Here is a 17,240-nt window from a genome sequence, read left to right as displayed (position 1 = left end):
AAGTAAATCTATATTGAGAATTTTTTAATGATGCATGGCCTGGCGCTGGAGTTGCATCATAGACACTTTACAAATTTTATACAGAGGCTACATTTTTATCTTCTGAAGAAAATTCTAATTTAACTGCTAATATTTAAATATGATTAAGATTATGAACTCTGTAAATAGTCAATGTGCAGTGTTATATGATGATTGGGTTTTATTGAGGTCTGAGAAGTATGTGAGAAATTGAGTTTTCGAATGAAAATGTTACGTGTACAGTATAAAAAAAAAGACTGCTAGATTACTGATTGTTCACTGAAGATGCAATAAATGAACATTATTATTAAGTTATGTAAACTATCCATTTTCTGGTATAATTTCATTGTAATACTTCATTCTAACCTGTTCGGCATGTATTGTGGTGCATAGGTATAGTTAATCCAACCATCCTAAACCAGGATTGTCAACCGTCCAAAATGTATTCCCTGACCCTGTCTTGTCATGTCTATGCATTTTTTTTTTTTTCTCCCCACTGTGTCTATGTAGGCCACAATGGTTGCCACACAGGCTGCACTTCAAACATGTCAGCCTTGTTCATCTCCATCTCCATTATGGTGGATTGATGGGACTAGTAGTTTACACAAAAAAGAACATCATTTGTGCTTTCTTTTAAGCTCGCAGGAAGTGCAAAGCACATTGTATTTCTGGCAAATTCGACATTATTTTTTTGTACTTTTTTTCAGCCCAAGAACATTCAAGTATTTGTAAGCTGCAATTTACAATATTTTTGGTTTGGGGTTTAAAATTAATAATTGTATGCAGTCTGTGGGGAAAAATCAATGTAAAATACATTTTGAGTTGGCAACCCTAACATGGACATGGCTGGGTGGATCTTAGTGGGATCCAAAGATTGAACGGCTCCAGATGTTTGTTACCATAACATATTGGTGGTATGTGTAATCTGTTACTAATAACTGCTTATGTGTCCTTTTGGTTATGGTAAATGCAGACTGTGGAGCTGAGCATTTTGTAAAATAGACATTTGAAGACCTTGCAAATCAAAGGGGTCTTTTATTTCTTAAAAAAAAATGCTTTGTGAATGTCTAAGCCTTCTCACAGACATCACAAATAACCCCCTGTAATGTGTCTAATATGTTTATTTCCCATGATTGTCAGCTCCATTTAGTGGCCACAATTCCATATTTTTTCTAAAATGTCTTAAACTCAGTATTAATACACTCAATAAAAGTGCTGCCTGGCCAAATTCAAAGGCAAATGATAAGTATAAATGGTCCTGGGTTGTGGGTTGCACAACTAAACTACTCTACAGTGTAAATTATAGACTTTTGAAAAGCTATCATCTACTATAATGAGCCATCAAAAATCTCTTTGGTTTATCAACAACAGATGATAAAACCCGCTCTAACTTATTCAGTTTAGTCATCACTTGCCGAAGTCTTAGCCATAGCTTGCCATAGCCATAGCTTGCCCTAGTAATAGCTTCAATAGTCACAGTGGTAAAACACATAAGCTGGAGCTATTTTGATCTTCTGATTGTTCATTGTCATGGATGTTGGCTTCTTCGAAACAGTCCTGCACTAAAGTTTACTACTTCATTTATGTTGGACTTTAGACTAGAGCAGCCATTCTCTCAACCAGGGCTCCTAGAACTGCACCTAACTGACCTCCAATCTGATGGTACCTGCATACAGTAGTTCCAGGTCCCATTCCACTTGGCAGAACCAGCAGCATGATTACAGGAGGTGGCTAGAATGACATCCTTGCAAACAAGGCATTCTTCCTACTTTCCACCGTAGGTGTAAGGGGCATTTTCCCAATGATCCCCAATGGACTTATTTTACTGGGGGTTCCCTGAGACCTGAACATTTTGTCAACGGTTGCTCTGGGGTAAAAGGGTTGAGAAAGGTAGGACTAGAGTCTAGGTTAACCACATTGGTCCATAACCTCACTTTAGATGAAAGCAACTTAATAAAGGTAACTTGTCCTGAGTGAAATAAGGAGTTTTTTGTTGGCAACCTCTTCTGTAAATCCTAGTCTACTTACTGTCAGGCGTTAATTGGTTAGTTTAAAAAGCCAAAATAAATTATTATTCTGTCCAATTAAATGAATAAATGCCTAAGTGTTCGACACACCTAAATATGTTACACGCATTTACAAGCTTCAAGTGTTTTTTCTGCCAAAACAACGTCCAGTGTGCCTGAGGCCTAACTCCGGTACTGGGTCCACCTCCAACAAGCCCCATAATTGCTGCATGGTCGACTATGCCAGTGCCGGTGACACAGTGAGCACACTTGGGCTCACTAGAATTTGTAACATTTGAAGAGGTATTATGAATAGTCATACAGGCCACCATTTACTCCATTGGTTGTATCTGGTAAGTAAACTTTAGGCAATGGGAAGACTAGATGAAATACTTTGAATATGGACAGTATGATCAGGTAGCCAAATTGACAAGTTCCATGTACTACGCTGCATTTATATTCTATAATTTCAGGATTAATTCACAAATCTAAAACACCAGGAGAAGGATCCTTATTTTCAAGATCAAAAAGTGATAGTTATTTTTAGTGAACACCAATGAGATGTGAAAATACAGTCACATGACGTGATATAAATAGCCTTACCCTTGTATAAAGCTTCTTAGTTTGAGCCTTTTGTATGTAATTTTTGTGTGATGTACAAGGTTTACAACATAATTTTTATCATTTTATAAAAACCATAAAAGAAAAGCAAAATTCTCATTTGTATAGAGAGTCTAGTTATATTGCATTTATCACTTGTATAAAGATACCAGTTATATTGCATTTTCTGCTTGTATAGACAGAGACTAGTTATATTGCATTTATCACTTGTATAGAGAGACTAGTTACAGTGGGGCAAAAAAGTATTTAGTCAGCCACCAATTGAGCAAGTTCTCCCACTTAAAAAGATGAGAGAGGCCTGTAATTGGCATCATAGGTAGACCTCAACTATGAGAGACAAAATGAGAAAAAGAATCCAGACAATCACATTGGCTGATTTGGAAAGAATTTTATTTGCAAATTATGGTGGAAAATAAGTATCTGGTCAATATCAAAAGTTCATCTCAATACTTTGTTATATATCCTTTGTTGGCAATGACAGAGGTCAAATGTTTCCTGTAAGTCTTCACAAGGGTGGCACACACTGTTGCTGGTATGTTGGCCCATTCCTCCATGCAGATCTCCTCTAGAGCAGTGATGTTTTGGGGCTGTTGCTTGGCAACACGGACTTTCAACTCCCTCCAATGGTTTTCTATGGGGTTGAGATCTGGAGACTGGCTAGGCCACTCCAGGACCTTGAAATGCTTCTTACGAAGCCACTCCTTCATTGCCCGGGTGGTATGTTTGGGATCATTATCATGTTGGAAGACCCAGCCACGTTTCATCTTCAATGCCCTTGCTGATGGAAGGAGGTTTGCACTCAATCTCCCGATACATGGCCCCATTCATTCTGTCATGTACATGGATCAGTTGTCCTGGTCCCTTTGCGGAGAAACAGCACCAAAGCATGATGTTGCCACCTCCATACTTCACAGTAGGTATGGTGTTCTTTGGATGCAACTCAGCATTCTCTCTCCTCCAAACACGAGTTGTGTTTCTACCAAACAGTTTATTTTGGTTTCATCTGACCATATGACATTCTCCCAATCCTCTTCTGGATCATCCAAATGCTCTCTAGCAAACTTCAGACGGGCCCGGACATGTACTGGCTTAAGCAGGGGGACACGTCTGGCACTGCAGGATCTGAGTCCCTGGCGGCGTAGTGTATTACTGATGGTAGCCTTTGTTACGTTGGTCCCAGCTCTCTGCAGGTCATTCTCTAGGTCCCCCCGTGTGGTCCTGGGATTTTTGCTCACCGTTCTTGAGATAATTTTGACCCCATGGGGTGAGATCTTGCGTGGAGCCCCAGATCGAGGGAGATTATCAGTGGTCTTGTATGTCTTCTATTTTCTAATTATTGCTCCCACAGTTGATTTGTTCACACCAAGCTGCTTGCCTATTGCAGATTCAGTCTTCCCAGCCTGGTGCAGGTCTACAATTTTGATTCTGGTGTCCTTCGACAGCTCTTTGGTCTTCACCATAGTGGAGTTTGGAGTGTGACTGAGGTTGTGGACAGGTGTCTTTTATACTGATAGCAAGTTCAAACAGGTGCCATTGATACAGGTAATGAGTGCAGGACAGAGGAGCCTCTTAAAAAAGAAGGTGCAGGTCTGTGAGAGCCAGAAATCTTTCTTGTTTGTAGGTGACCAAATACTTATTTTCCACCATAATGCAAATAAATTCTCTCCAAATCAGCCAATGTGATTGTCTGGATTTTTTTCTCATTTTGTCTCTCATAGTTGAGGTCTACCTATGATGCCAATTACAGGCCTCTCTCCTCTTTTTAAGTGGGAGAACTTACACAATTGGTGGCTGACTAAATACTTTTTTGCCCCACTGTATATTGCATTTATCACTTGTATAGAGAGACCAGTTATATTGCATTTTCCATTTGTATAGAGAGACTAGTTATATTGCATTTATCATTCATGTAGTGTAGATTACCAACGAGCTCAAAATGCTTATTTTGGCTACCTGGATAACATTCTTTCAAACACTTACAATTTTTATACTTTATATTATTTATGTTTTTGTTATCTGTGTTTTGTGATCTATCTGTGGTCCTCCTTCATAAGACCAACTCATTTCAGCATGTTTTTTGCATGTTTTGTTTATTTTTTTTCTTTAACTCCTTAATAATTTTGTAACTCTCCAAAGAAATTTTGTACAATCAGATTTTTTATGTAATACAAGGACCATCCGAAGCAATCTGTTTTGACTAGTATCAAGTCGGGCAGGCTCTTGCACTACATTGTCCGATTGTGTAGTGTACGGTCCGCCTTAGACACAGGGTTAGCCGTTCTATGAAGTGCTCTAGCACTGCCAAGGAAATCACTAGAAATAACTGGCTGGACCAAAGTACAGCAAAGCAAGAAAGGTACAACCCCATTTACTAGAAAATATGGATTACATGTTGAAGCCATTATCTCACTAAAACTGAATTAAAAAAAAAAAAAAGAAGAAAAATTAGACTTTGTGCGCGATAAATCTCGGATCTAAAATGATGGGGTTGCACTTGCTTTTGTGATATTACTACTTGTTCTGAGAATACATTTTATGATATTTACTGTGCAGTTTCCACAGCAAGTGCAGTATGTACATAGTCCCAAAGTAATATATTTACTTTTATATATAGATTTTAATTTGGACCCCCAAAGGATTTTAATACTGTTCATCCGACACGGTCTCCCCTGCCAGATAGCTCAGCTAGGCCAGTGACCTCTACCTGCTAGATGAATAATAATGGAGCAGCAGTACACTGAATAGGTCATCCCTCTTCCCAACAGCAGTATAGGCTCAGAGACCTGCTCCCTTCCTCCCCTAGTCTGACTTCTGCCTGGGTTATAGGCAGCTAATATAAAGACATATTCAGATATATCATTGCTAATGTACATTTGCATTGGATAACATTGTACAGGTCTTCTGTGCATGAACGTCATTGCCTTCTTTCATAACAGATGGTGTGCCAGTTTTTTTTGTAGTGTCCTGTGTGCGGTGCATGGGTGCTAGTTACAGTGCTGTGTGTAAAGTCGTCCAACTTCCTTCCTATTCATGAGGCTGCTGACTGATTTTACAGATGGAACATTCAGAGGGGATGGTTAAGCAAATGGGGGCTTTTTCTGAAGGAATTAATAACCTCACTGTAAGTATTAAATCCTTTCTTCCAACTAACACTGCTTGGGATTTTATCTCAGGGGGTTCAACTCATTCATTGCATAATGTTCATAAGTAATACAAATTTAAATTAAAATATAAAAAAAAAAAAAAAAAGGGCAAAATAATTTCAAGACAAAACCCTGTCACATTGCCCATCCAGGGGGTATTACTGTATTCCAGGGAAAGGATTCTAGTCCATGGAATGCTATAACTGATGAGAAGTTTGTTATTTAGAGGTGGGATCCTGTTAATGGTACTGTTATGAGTTGGCCCATTCGGGAGAACTTTGTTTTTGAATTTCCGCAATATACATATATTGTTGGTTATAGTAAAGGGGGGCTTCTCACAAATTTCTTATGCAGGATCAACAAGTGTCATTATGTAACTAGTCTATAGGTGGCACCGTTCATGGATGAATCTTCCTTGTTGCCTATTGTGTTCTGACATCAGGTACCCACAACTGTCATAATACCTGATTATACGCAGCCACTGTTTGGCCAACAATTTTCTGTGTGGCTTCTTCTTTTTAAAATCAAATGTCAGGCAAAGTATGTCAACAGGGCCACTCATGGCTCAGATTTCAGCTGGTCCATTGGTTCACCTGTATAACCAACTTTAGTCTGTATCTCTATAGGTAATAATGAAGAACCACATAGAAAAATGGGCAACACTGTATGGACCATGTAGATCGAATTGGATCAGTTCTTTATACTGAAAGTATTCTATGATATTTTTTAAGTTCTTTAATACATAAATACTTTGTGTATAAACTTCTATCATTTTTTTATGCAGGATTTTTTTTCATTGGGGAGATTTGTCTTCACTTCCTTTCTGAAGTGAGAGGATATTTCTTCAAAGTAAACCAGGCCATACACTATAAATTTCTTTTTTTTTTTTTTTTTTTTTTTTTTTAAGCAGTGGGGTGAACAAAAAAAGTGACTATTCCCAAATTCACACTCAATCTGTATGGGAGAATCACTCCTGCAGCACTATTGCATTCTATTGACTTGTGTACAACAAGCCTGCCCATGCATGGATTAAAATTCATCCGGTCCTTGCTGAATCTTCCAAATTTCAATCCATCTATGGCTGGCATAAGGGAATTCCTCTTAGTTATTACCACAAAAAAAAAAAAAGACTTCTACTCTGTTCACTTTCTGATGACCGCTTTACAGTATGTTTTTAGATTTTTCCTCACTTTTAGTCCCAGCGATAGTTGTCAACAAGACAACAGTGTGTGGATCACTGTAGTGGGGACAGGGACTGCAAAAACAACCTCAAAACTGCTCCTTTCATCAGGGATTGGGGTCATGTGTTGTGATTGAAAATTAACTTTGGATCATTGGGAATATGTCAAGTAAAATGTTTTTTTGCCATTGGGCACACTAATGTGCAGATGGTCCAAAGGTGAAAAAAGGCAGAATTCAGGTTCAGGACAGGATTGGCTCAGGATCTTATCCTATTAACACATATGCAGTTTAGAAACGGTTCCCATAGAAGTCAATAGCCTGTAATCTGCACCTGAACCTGAAGGCACTGCTCAGAAATCGTACAGGACTCTTTCAAACCACGCTGAATCTGCACCACCAGTGCACCGGACATGTAAACAGGCACCATAGGAAGCAATGTTTTTTCACATGTCCTGCAGATTGGATGCAGTTCAAACTACATCCAATCCACATATATGTGAATCGGCACTCAGCCTTTAAGATAAGATAAAGGGCTTGTGTCAAGGGCATATGCAGCTTGCTATCTGGAGCTTTGTATTTGCATTTAAAGTAGACGTCCAGTCAAATCCAAATCCATTCTAAGCCTTCTACTAACCACCCTGTAGAGGATATGTGTATACTTACTATTCCCTGGTCTCTCTGGTATGGTCAAGTTTCCTCTTCACTTAAGCCGGCCACTTGGGAGATCAGATTGCTGCCAACAGCTGCAGTGCCTATGCCATCATGTCACCCATAGGATTACTATGGGGCATCTGTTGTTGACTGTAGCTCTTCTACCCTGAAGGCGGTGCTGGGGACAAATCATGTGACTGGATGGGGTAGGAGCTGGTTTAAGTTTAGATAGGATTTGCCTAGACGTCTACTTTAAGATTCGTTTGACACCCTTCTGACCTCGTTCACAGTTCATTGAATGGTACATTTTAATTGTCGTTTACCTTCTTTTAAGCTGCATCATTATACTTTTGCACTTCCATTGATCAGTATGGAAGAGAGGTAGTTCTGACGCAAGCAAAAGCCCATAAACACAGACCCATCATAGAGATCATAAAACCTTGTCCTACACTATTTTTGCCCTTCTCCAAAAAGTTGTACATTGTTATTAATGCTCTTATCTGCATTAAATCTCTCCATTTCAGAACATGCTGAGTCAGGATGAGCTCCTAAACAACTACAGATTTCTAACAAACTACGATGTTTGGAGATAACACCACAAGTTACCTTTACTGCCAGAATTATAAGAAGCCAAAGACTGCATTTGGATGGATTCTGACCGGCAGATGTCATTGGTTGGGTAACACAGGTAGAAGTGATGACTGTTATGGGCATACGGCTACAAAGGGCCCAGCTCTGACATTGTTGAACTGAGGGTAGAAATATTCTTCAGTCAAATTAATCATTATCCTGATGTTATCATATCTTTATAAATTGCAGCCTTTCTCAACCCTTTCAACACAGAGGAACCCTTTTAAACAATGTTTCGGTCTCAGGAACCCCTGTTTATAATGACTATATCTACGGCTCATGATACATTAGTGTGATGATCAGTGGAAAAAATGTTCCTTACAGTTGGGGACATTGGGAAGAATTACCCCCTTACAGATAGCTGAAAAGATCAATGGTGTCAGTGTAACTTGGCTGAGGGACAGAAATTGCTCAAGGAACCCCTAACAAATACAGGAGGATCCTTAGGATTCCATGGAACCCTGGTTCAGAAACCCTGGTTAAATTGTGATCGGCTACACTACACTGGGAAACCAATCATGTTTCTAAAATTATCTAATTATTTGCTATAAATGATCACCAAATGATGGAACAAACAGCCAGCTTTGATAGAAGCTCTACAAGAGAATGCAGTAAGAATACATTTGGAGATGCTACATACCATGTGTGCAGTCACCCTAAAAATCACGGGAGCCACCATGTTTTTTTTATCCCGTCACCCTGTGTGATTCATAAACTTCCTATGATTTTTCTCATACTCTAGAGAACTGACCCAGCTTTTTTCCCGGCATAGTTGGCAGGTGACATTTTTTTCGCAAAGCAGCCTTTATATTTGTTCCTCACAGTAGCCTCATTGAAAGCCCCCTATATTATTATTATTATTATTATACAGGATTTATATAGCGCCAACAGTTTGCTCAGCGCTTTACACTATAGGGGAATATATTGTGGTGTTCTGGTATTCACAGTGATTTTTTTTATTCAAATTAACCACACCCCTTAGTTGGGAGCCAAGCACACTTTTTGCAATGGCTTACACCATAAGTGAAAAACAAAGTGCCCTCTGTAAAGAAGGGAGATGGTACATTACCTCTCCTGACACCCATGCACAGGCTAAACTGAAAATATCCAACTTATTTCTCCATCTATGCTGCACAGTGTTGGATGGACAAATCTCCCACTGCAGCTATTGTATTTTGACAGCTGGCCAGCCAGCTACCTGTCAAAACAGTACCTGCATCTGACTGGATGCAGGTGCTGTTCAGCTGACAATCTTCCACCCAGGTCCTTAGCCCAATATCTGTCTCTCGATTGAAAAACTCAGAGTGGTGTAAACAGGGCCACCTACTGAACTAATTTTGCTGTATGTATGACCAGCTTTACAGCAGCTTGATGAATCCTCAGAATTTGACACTTTCATGAGTGTCAGATGTCTGGTCCCGTTGTGCTCTGTGGTTCCTCCTGCTGGCCACCATCTGTCACTACAGGACTCAGACTCTAGGCAGCTGTATTACAATACAGTGCAGATTAGAGAGCAGTAGATATGAATTCTCTTCTTTGCTGAGGACACTTTTTTAAGGTTTTATCTCAACAGAATTTCCTTAAGCTTTCCTCTGCACGGTAGCTGTTGAAAAGGAGATCTTGTGATAGGGACCTAGCTTAGCTCTGCCCCCTTATCTACATTGGTTTTTGTACTTACTGTATATAGATAATGAGGGGAAGTTTATAAAACTTATACAGACTGAAAAGCTAAGTATTTGCTTTGTGCATTTGTTTCTAAAGTATGTATATTTTTTTCCTATGCCTATAATCAATATTAATATAAAATAAATATGATGCACAGTTGCAATTTGAAATCGTCCATACACTAGAAGTGAGAGATTAGCTATTGGAGGTGTCTAATGTTTTGCATATTCTAACAGTAAGATCTCTCTTCTGTAATTCCCAACTCTTTTCTCCGTGTCCTGGGAATTTTAGGTGGTGTTGCACACCTTTGTCTGTAGCTTCTCCTTTGATTTGAATGGGCAACTTCATGCACCACAATGGTTCAAAGGGCTACCTGCTGCATTTTTGGTATCATAACTCACCACAAGACCAGTTTTGGAGGTGACCAATGCATTGTGGAGGTGCTTTACCGCAGCTCAATGTTATATATGGGCCATCAACATTTATTTACTGTACTTTTGAACTAAAACCGTGCTAACGTATGACACTACCTTTCTGTATAATAGAAAGTTGTATATTTTTCTTCTGTTATTAATTTAAAAAAAATATTGTATTGTCTTCAGACTAAGATGTGTATATAGTTTGGAAACAAAATTTTTCTCTGTGCAATTCTTCAAAATTGTATTTTTATTATAGTGCGATCTAAAAAGCTGCTGGTTGTATTTATCTGCCGAGTTGGCACATTTAGGAGGTGTAAAAATAGTGAGATGGTAGAGCTGGTAACTTTCTGTACACTTTAAAGGTAACCTGTAATAACCGTTGCCTGGCTGTCACATTGACCCTGTCTATGAATAATTTATAGCACACTGAATGTCCTGTACTCAGAGGCCCCTTGAAGTACATCTCACCCTTAGAAATTGGGGGTGCAGCATGCATGCGCAGTATGAAAAGGACTCAGTCGGCTCTATGTGAGAGGGAATATTGTTGGATCAGGGAGGAAGGTGACTAGTATTCCAGGTTAGCTGCATTCTGGGGTTGGGTTTAGTAAAGCACAACTTCCCTAATGGTGAAATTGGAAAATACTGAAGCCTGAGAGTCGGCATGACAGCTAGGCAATTAACCATTCAGGAAGAAAAGGTCTGTGTGAATGAGCCCTAAGGGCTGACATTGCTATTTGATAGGTCATGGCCATGCGTTAGTGCAAAGCATTATCACTGGTTAAGCTTGCATTTTTAGGGCAAACCATTCATTTTGCATTATGTGGTGAAATGCATGTTCCAATGTGACTGGACCCTAAAATAAATTGTTACATTGTTACATTGTTGCCATGCTCTAGTGTTTGCTAGATGACCATATCTTATAGAAACTGGTCATTCTGTGACTTAAACTTCTTACACAAGCTGAGGTATAAACCATGATAAATGAACTCTTGCTGCTTATAATAGATTTACCAACTTACTACCGTTGGTCATGGCCCCATCATAAGTGTGTATGCATACAGCATTGTTATTTATTTCTTACTCCATTTGTTATGTGTAACTTTTTCTGAAACTGACACTTTTTAGTTTGCCATTTATTTTCAAATCCTCAAAATATGTTTTGACCCTGAGGATCCCACTTCCTCTACGCTTTGTAGCTGAAGTTTAAAGAAGTAGTCTCTTTAACACGAAGTTTCTCTTGTCCCCAGGCATGCATGTAACACTTTGGCCAATTTTGATATGTGGTGCAAATGCTGAGCTTGTGTGGTTGACCGTGTGCCACTGTTCTGCCCTATCAGTACATACTGCTCACTGGCTGCCCTATCAGTACATACTATTAAATGGCTGCCCTGCTACTACATACTGCTCACTGGTTATCCTGCCACTATATACTGCTCAATGGCTGCCCTATCAGTACATATTATTAAATGGGTGCCCTGCTACTACATACTCCTCACTGGCTATCCTGCCACTCTATACTGGTCAATGACTGCCCAATCACTGCTCACTGGCTGCCTTAGAGCTACATATTGCTCACTGGGAGCCCTATCAGTACATACTACTAAATAGCCACCCTACTACTACATACTCCTCACTGGCTATCCTGCCACTACATACTGCTCAAGGACTGCCCAATCACTGCTCACTGGCTGCCCTGCCGCTACATACTCCTCACTGGCTATCTTACCACTACATACCGCTCACTGGCTGCCCTGCTGCTACATACTGCTCAATGACTTCCCAATCACTGATCATTGGCTGCTTTTCCACTCCATACTGTTCACTGACCTGCCACTGTTTATTGCTGAGTACACTGCACTGCCCAATCACTGCCATTACATAATGCTCACTGCCAGTACACACAGCTCATGTTGTGATCTGCACTGCCACTAGGTAGTGTGCATGGCCCTGCCCTTCTTTACTACCACATACTGCTTGCTGCCCTGTACTTTCCTATTCCTACCACACACTCCACAGCTCTGTACTGCCATTTCTTACTGCTCATTGTCCTCTGCACATCCTCTATGTACTGCCCTGCACTGACCCTACGTACTGTGGCTGCACATTGCACACACTAGTACAAACAGTCACTCCAGGTGGGGGAGGGGAGCAAGGCTCTGTCAGGTAGGCTGTATGGGGCCCCAAGATTTCTAATGGTGGCCCTGGCATCATCACTACACATGCATGGGGAGGGAAGAAAAAATAAGAAAACACTCAAGACAGGCATGCCCCAGCAGAGGGAAAGGGAGCAATTGAGCTCTGCGTCTGCTCCACACACCAGTGCCAATGAGTCCATGTGCCTAAGATGTGCAATCACATACGCAGCTCAAGCACAGCTCTGTTGTTCCTGGTCCCTAATAGAAATGCCCACAGACTGGGTTTCTGGCGGTGGTGGTAGCTAACAGGCAGTAATTGGTGGGGAAAAAAAAATTTACTGCCCAATCCTGCTTAGTTTCTTTATACAACCCCTGAGGACATGTTACGGGTCCCAGGAGGCTGCAGGTCCATTCAGAAAGTGAGAGGTAACTCACGCATGCACACGGTGAACCCGCAGGAAGTCACAGCCAGCTTCCCATAAGCAAGATGGCAGTGTCGGGGACCCACAGACTGGTGAAGAACCGGCCCGGGTGATGATAGCGTTGGAACCCTGGGCTGGTAAGTGCCTTTTTTATTAAAGTATTTGTAGCTGCTGACTTTTTTTCTTTTATTATTTCAATATAGAAATGCCTTGGCCATTTTAACACTGAAAGCTGTGATCCTATAACTGACTGGAGCAGCTCAGCATGTCAGGTACTGTGGGTCCTGCCCTGATCGGTGTTTGAATTGTGTTGGGCTAGTGGCCACTCAGGGCCTCCAGCCCAACATGTCTTATTAGCCCAGACCCCTGTTCAGTCTTCTCTTGGTCAGGATAACATCCAAGTAGCTAGTATTTAGTATTTTTGGACAAGGTTCAGGAGGAATGACATCTCCATATTTTTCTAATGAGGGGCTTTACATCCCTGTGCAGCTCAGCATCTAATGAAGGTAAAAATACAAATGCATGCCAACGTTTTTCAAAAATAATCCATTAAGTCTACTCCTTGCTGTTAGGTTGAAATCTCACACATAGATTGGTGTGAGGGAATGTGGGAAAAGTCACATTTGGAAATAGATCCCTATGTGTTATTAAACATTCTGTAGTGGAGAATCCTGTAGATGCCTTTAAATGACAGTTATTGATTCCCCACCAGAGAATGTTTGTTGAAAGCCACATTCACCCCTTACTGTACAGTGCAAACAAAGTTTATTTTTATATCCTTTGTATGAGAATTAATTATGGTAACAAGGCAATACATGTACTTAAAGGTGTCCATGATTAGGTTGTGTTCTGTCACATAAAACTATGTAAAATTGTAAATATAATGTATACATTGTATTTTCTGTATTCTATCATGAATGATAAAAATATGTTTCCTTTTTGCTGAGAATTAAACTACTTTTCCCTTACGTTATGAGTTTGCTGCCTTCAATGCTAGGTATAGAAGGGTTCAGGGAAACTAATCATACCTTATGTGGCTGCTGATATCTTCCTGAAGTAGTAAAAGTTCCTTGTCTTCCCTTGCATCTTTTCCCATAAACGCCTGCACTGGACCCACGGTCAACAAAGTAGGTCCAGCTTCTCTTCCTTTATGCTAGATTTTCATTCCCATCACCCTAGACTGGCAGAGCAAGGGTCTAACTTATTTTACTGAATCTTCAGTGTAACTTCTCATCAGCACCTGTACGGTCCCCACTAACTGTAGAAAAGAGCATATATGGACTTCATTTATTTATATATATATATATATATATATATATATATATATATATATATAGAGAGAGAGAGAGATGTTTGTGGGTCACTTTAAAAAAAAATTTGATACAATATACAGTTGTGTTCAAAATAATAGCAGTGTGTTGAAAAAAGTGAATACAGTTCAAAATCCTTCTAATAGCTTTTATTTCCATATACACAAATGCATTGGGAACGCTACACATTCTATTCCAAATCAACACATGAAGAAAAATAGATCAAATTTGTGTTGTTCCTCTAAAAAAAAAAATTGAAGAAAAGTGAATATTAGACTGTTCAAACATTTTTCAGTTTATATAGTGAATGTTAGTGTTTGTATACTTCTTTACAAACTCAGCTATTTTTTTGAAGATTTTGCTTTCCTTTGAATTAATTAATATTTAGTTGTATAAGAAACATCCCCATATCATGATGCTTGCACCACCATGCTTCACTGTCTTCACAGTGTACTGTGGCTTGAATTCAGTGTTTGGCGGTCGTCTGACAAACTGTCTCCGGCCACTAGACCCAAAAAGAACAATCTTCCTTTCATCAGTCCACAAAATGTTGCGCCATTTCTCTTTAGGCCAGTCAATGTGCTCTTTGGCAAATTGTAACCTCTTCAGCACATGTCATTTTTTTCAACAGTGGGACTTTGCGGGGGCTTCTTGCAGATAGCTTGGCTTCTAATTGTAACAGTACTCACAGGGAACTTTACACCTTCTTTCATCTTCCTGGAGCTGATTGTTGGCTGAGTCCTTGCCATTTTGGTTATTCTTCTATCCATTCCAATGGTAGTTTTTCGCTTTCTTCCACGTCTTTCAGGTTTTGGTTGCCATTTTTAAGCATTTGCGATCATTTTAGCTGAGCAGCCGATCATTTTCTGCACTTTTGTTTTCCCCTCTCCAATCAACTTTTTAATCAAGGTACGCTGTTCTTCTGAACAATGTCTGGAACGACCCATTGTCCTCAGAATTTCAGAGAGAAATGCACTGTAACCAGCATGTACAACATTTGCTGCCTTCCTTCCTTAAATAAGGGCAATAATTGCCACCTGTTTTTCAAAGAATGAATGACCTCACTAATAGAACTCCACACTGCTATTATTTTGAACATGCCCCTTTCAATGAGTGATTCAATTACACAGAATCAGCAGCATGCATGTCATGACTGTTGGGTCTGTTGGATTTCTATTACTCTACTACACCTGGTAGTAAATTATTTGCCATGTAGAAATATCATTTCTACCAAAAACAGTGATTGATCCGGTTAGTGATGTCTGACTGCTATTATTTTGAACACAACTGTATATGGACAAAGTTTGTGGACATCTGACCATCAAACCCATGAAAGTGTGTTGGACATTCCATTATAAAATTATGGACATTAATATAGACTCCCCCCAACAAAAAAAGCATTCTGTGCAGGCCACTGATGTTCCCCCACACCAAACTATATCTTTATCTCTGGCTTAGTGCACAAGGGTACGGACGCCAGAACCAAAGATGGCCTTTCCCAAATTATTGCCACAAGGTTGGAAGTATAAAATGTCTTTGTATGCTAAAGCATAAACCATATCCTTCACTGGAAGCACATGAACTCCATAATCTGGAGGGTGGTCGCATACATTTTACAATATACAGTGTGTGGTATAACTTGGCATACACAGAGGTAGGCAGTATGGCCAAAACGCTCCATAACTGAACCCATCAGGTAGTTTATAAGATGGCATACAGAACACTTCTCTTCCATAACCACCATCTATACCAGTTATAAAGCCCACCACTACATGGGAATATAAAGTCTCTCTAGTTGACCAGAGTTTACACGATACCTCGCCATATTACAGTCCTGCAGCCATCCCTTCTATTTCCTTAGCACCTTCCTGCAATTTTTAAATTCATGGTTTCCCCTCTACTTACCTTGGAAACTGCTAAAAAGACACATTCATGTGAATCGGGTGTATTTACAACAAGGCATTTGCCTAGGGCGGCATTTTTCAGGGGGGCAGCACCACATCCCTGAAGAAGGGACACACGCTGCATGGGGACCAGGTGGGATCTGAGAGGGCACAGGCCACTTGATGGTGTATGCAGAGCCCAACTCTCTTCTTCTCAGGGTTGTCCAGTGCTGTGAAGGTGAGTGACTTTCTCTCTCTTGCCAGGAAGGGGGCGTTGTATGTTAGTGGAAAGTTCTCTCGAGTGGGGGAGGGGCAGGGGTGGTGTTGGTCAATGTCAGGCTCTCCCCACGGGGGTGGGGTGAAGGGGGGTGGTGTTGGTTGGTGTCAGGCTCTCTCTCTGGGGGGGGGGATCCAATTTTTTTTGTTGCCTAGGGCAGCACAAAACCAAAAGACACCACTGATGGGAATGTTGGTATCCTTTCACTGTTCTATACAGCAGCAAGCTCTGGACAAAGTCAATGGCGCATAAAGATTGTGACGTATGCCATTGTTATCGGATATTTTCTACAGACAAGATGAACAACTTTTTTGTCCCCCTTCGTATATGAAATTGGGGTATTTTTACCTTTTTTCTGTTGTAGAAGTAAAGCCATGTGAGACCTGTTATTGAGTGTGATGTCATGCTTCGTTCTGTGCAGTGGTTGCATTTTGCCATCTTGTGTTCATTTTGGAAAGTGCAGCTCCTGTACACCTAGACCAGCCTTTCCTCAAACTCTTTAAAATATCTTTAGGTCTAGGATACGGCTGTCAAACTGGTGGACCATAAAGGCATTGCAAGATTGACAGATTGACTCCCAAAGGCAGAGGCATGATGGGACTTGTAGTTTTGCAACAGCTGGAGGGCCACCAGTTAAACACCCCTGGTCTAGGGGAACCCCTGCTAAAACCAATTCACTGGGGGTGAAAAATCCCCTTACATTTGGTGGCAAGCAGGAAAAATCCTCCCCTTACAGTGGTGACTAAATAGCTGGAAAGATCACTGATGTTGCCAATGATACTTGAAAGACCCAGTAACAACATCAAATGAGAGGTCAACTGGCCACTGCTCAAAAAACCCCTAGCAACCTCTGGAGAAATCCTAGGGTTCCGTGGTAC

At 40.4% G+C, this 17,240-nt stretch overlaps 1 protein-coding gene across 13 annotated transcripts in view; it reads left to right on the top strand.

Annotated features, from left to right (window-relative positions):
- PPFIBP2 (PPFIB scaffold protein 2) overlaps positions 1 to 13,860 on the top strand; it is a 297,974-nt gene extending 284,114 nt beyond the window's left edge. For 12 of the 13 annotated variants that reach the window (XM_089675856.1, XM_089675858.1, XM_089675855.1 and 9 more), the window contains 2 exons: positions 5,701 to 5,766; positions 8,146 to 13,860. In XM_089675856.1, the coding sequence (XP_089531982.1) occupies positions 5,701 to 5,766; positions 8,146 to 8,214 (135 nt within the window). In that variant the 3' untranslated portion in view covers positions 8,215 to 13,860. The remainder of the gene's footprint in view (positions 1 to 5,700; positions 5,767 to 8,145) is intronic. The other variant, XM_089675860.1, reaches the window with a different exon arrangement.
- The last annotated feature ends 3,380 nt before the right edge of the window (positions 13,861 to 17,240 follow it).

This window comes from Staurois parvus, unplaced genomic scaffold (assembly GCF_062004578.1).
Source record: "Staurois parvus isolate SC_StPar_1 unplaced genomic scaffold, SC_StPar_1.0 ptg000159l, whole genome shotgun sequence".
Lineage (NCBI taxonomy): Eukaryota > Metazoa > Chordata > Amphibia > Anura > Ranidae > Staurois > Staurois parvus.
The sequence above is the reverse complement of the archived record's forward strand: the minus strand, read 5'-3'. Positions and strand labels throughout refer to the sequence as shown.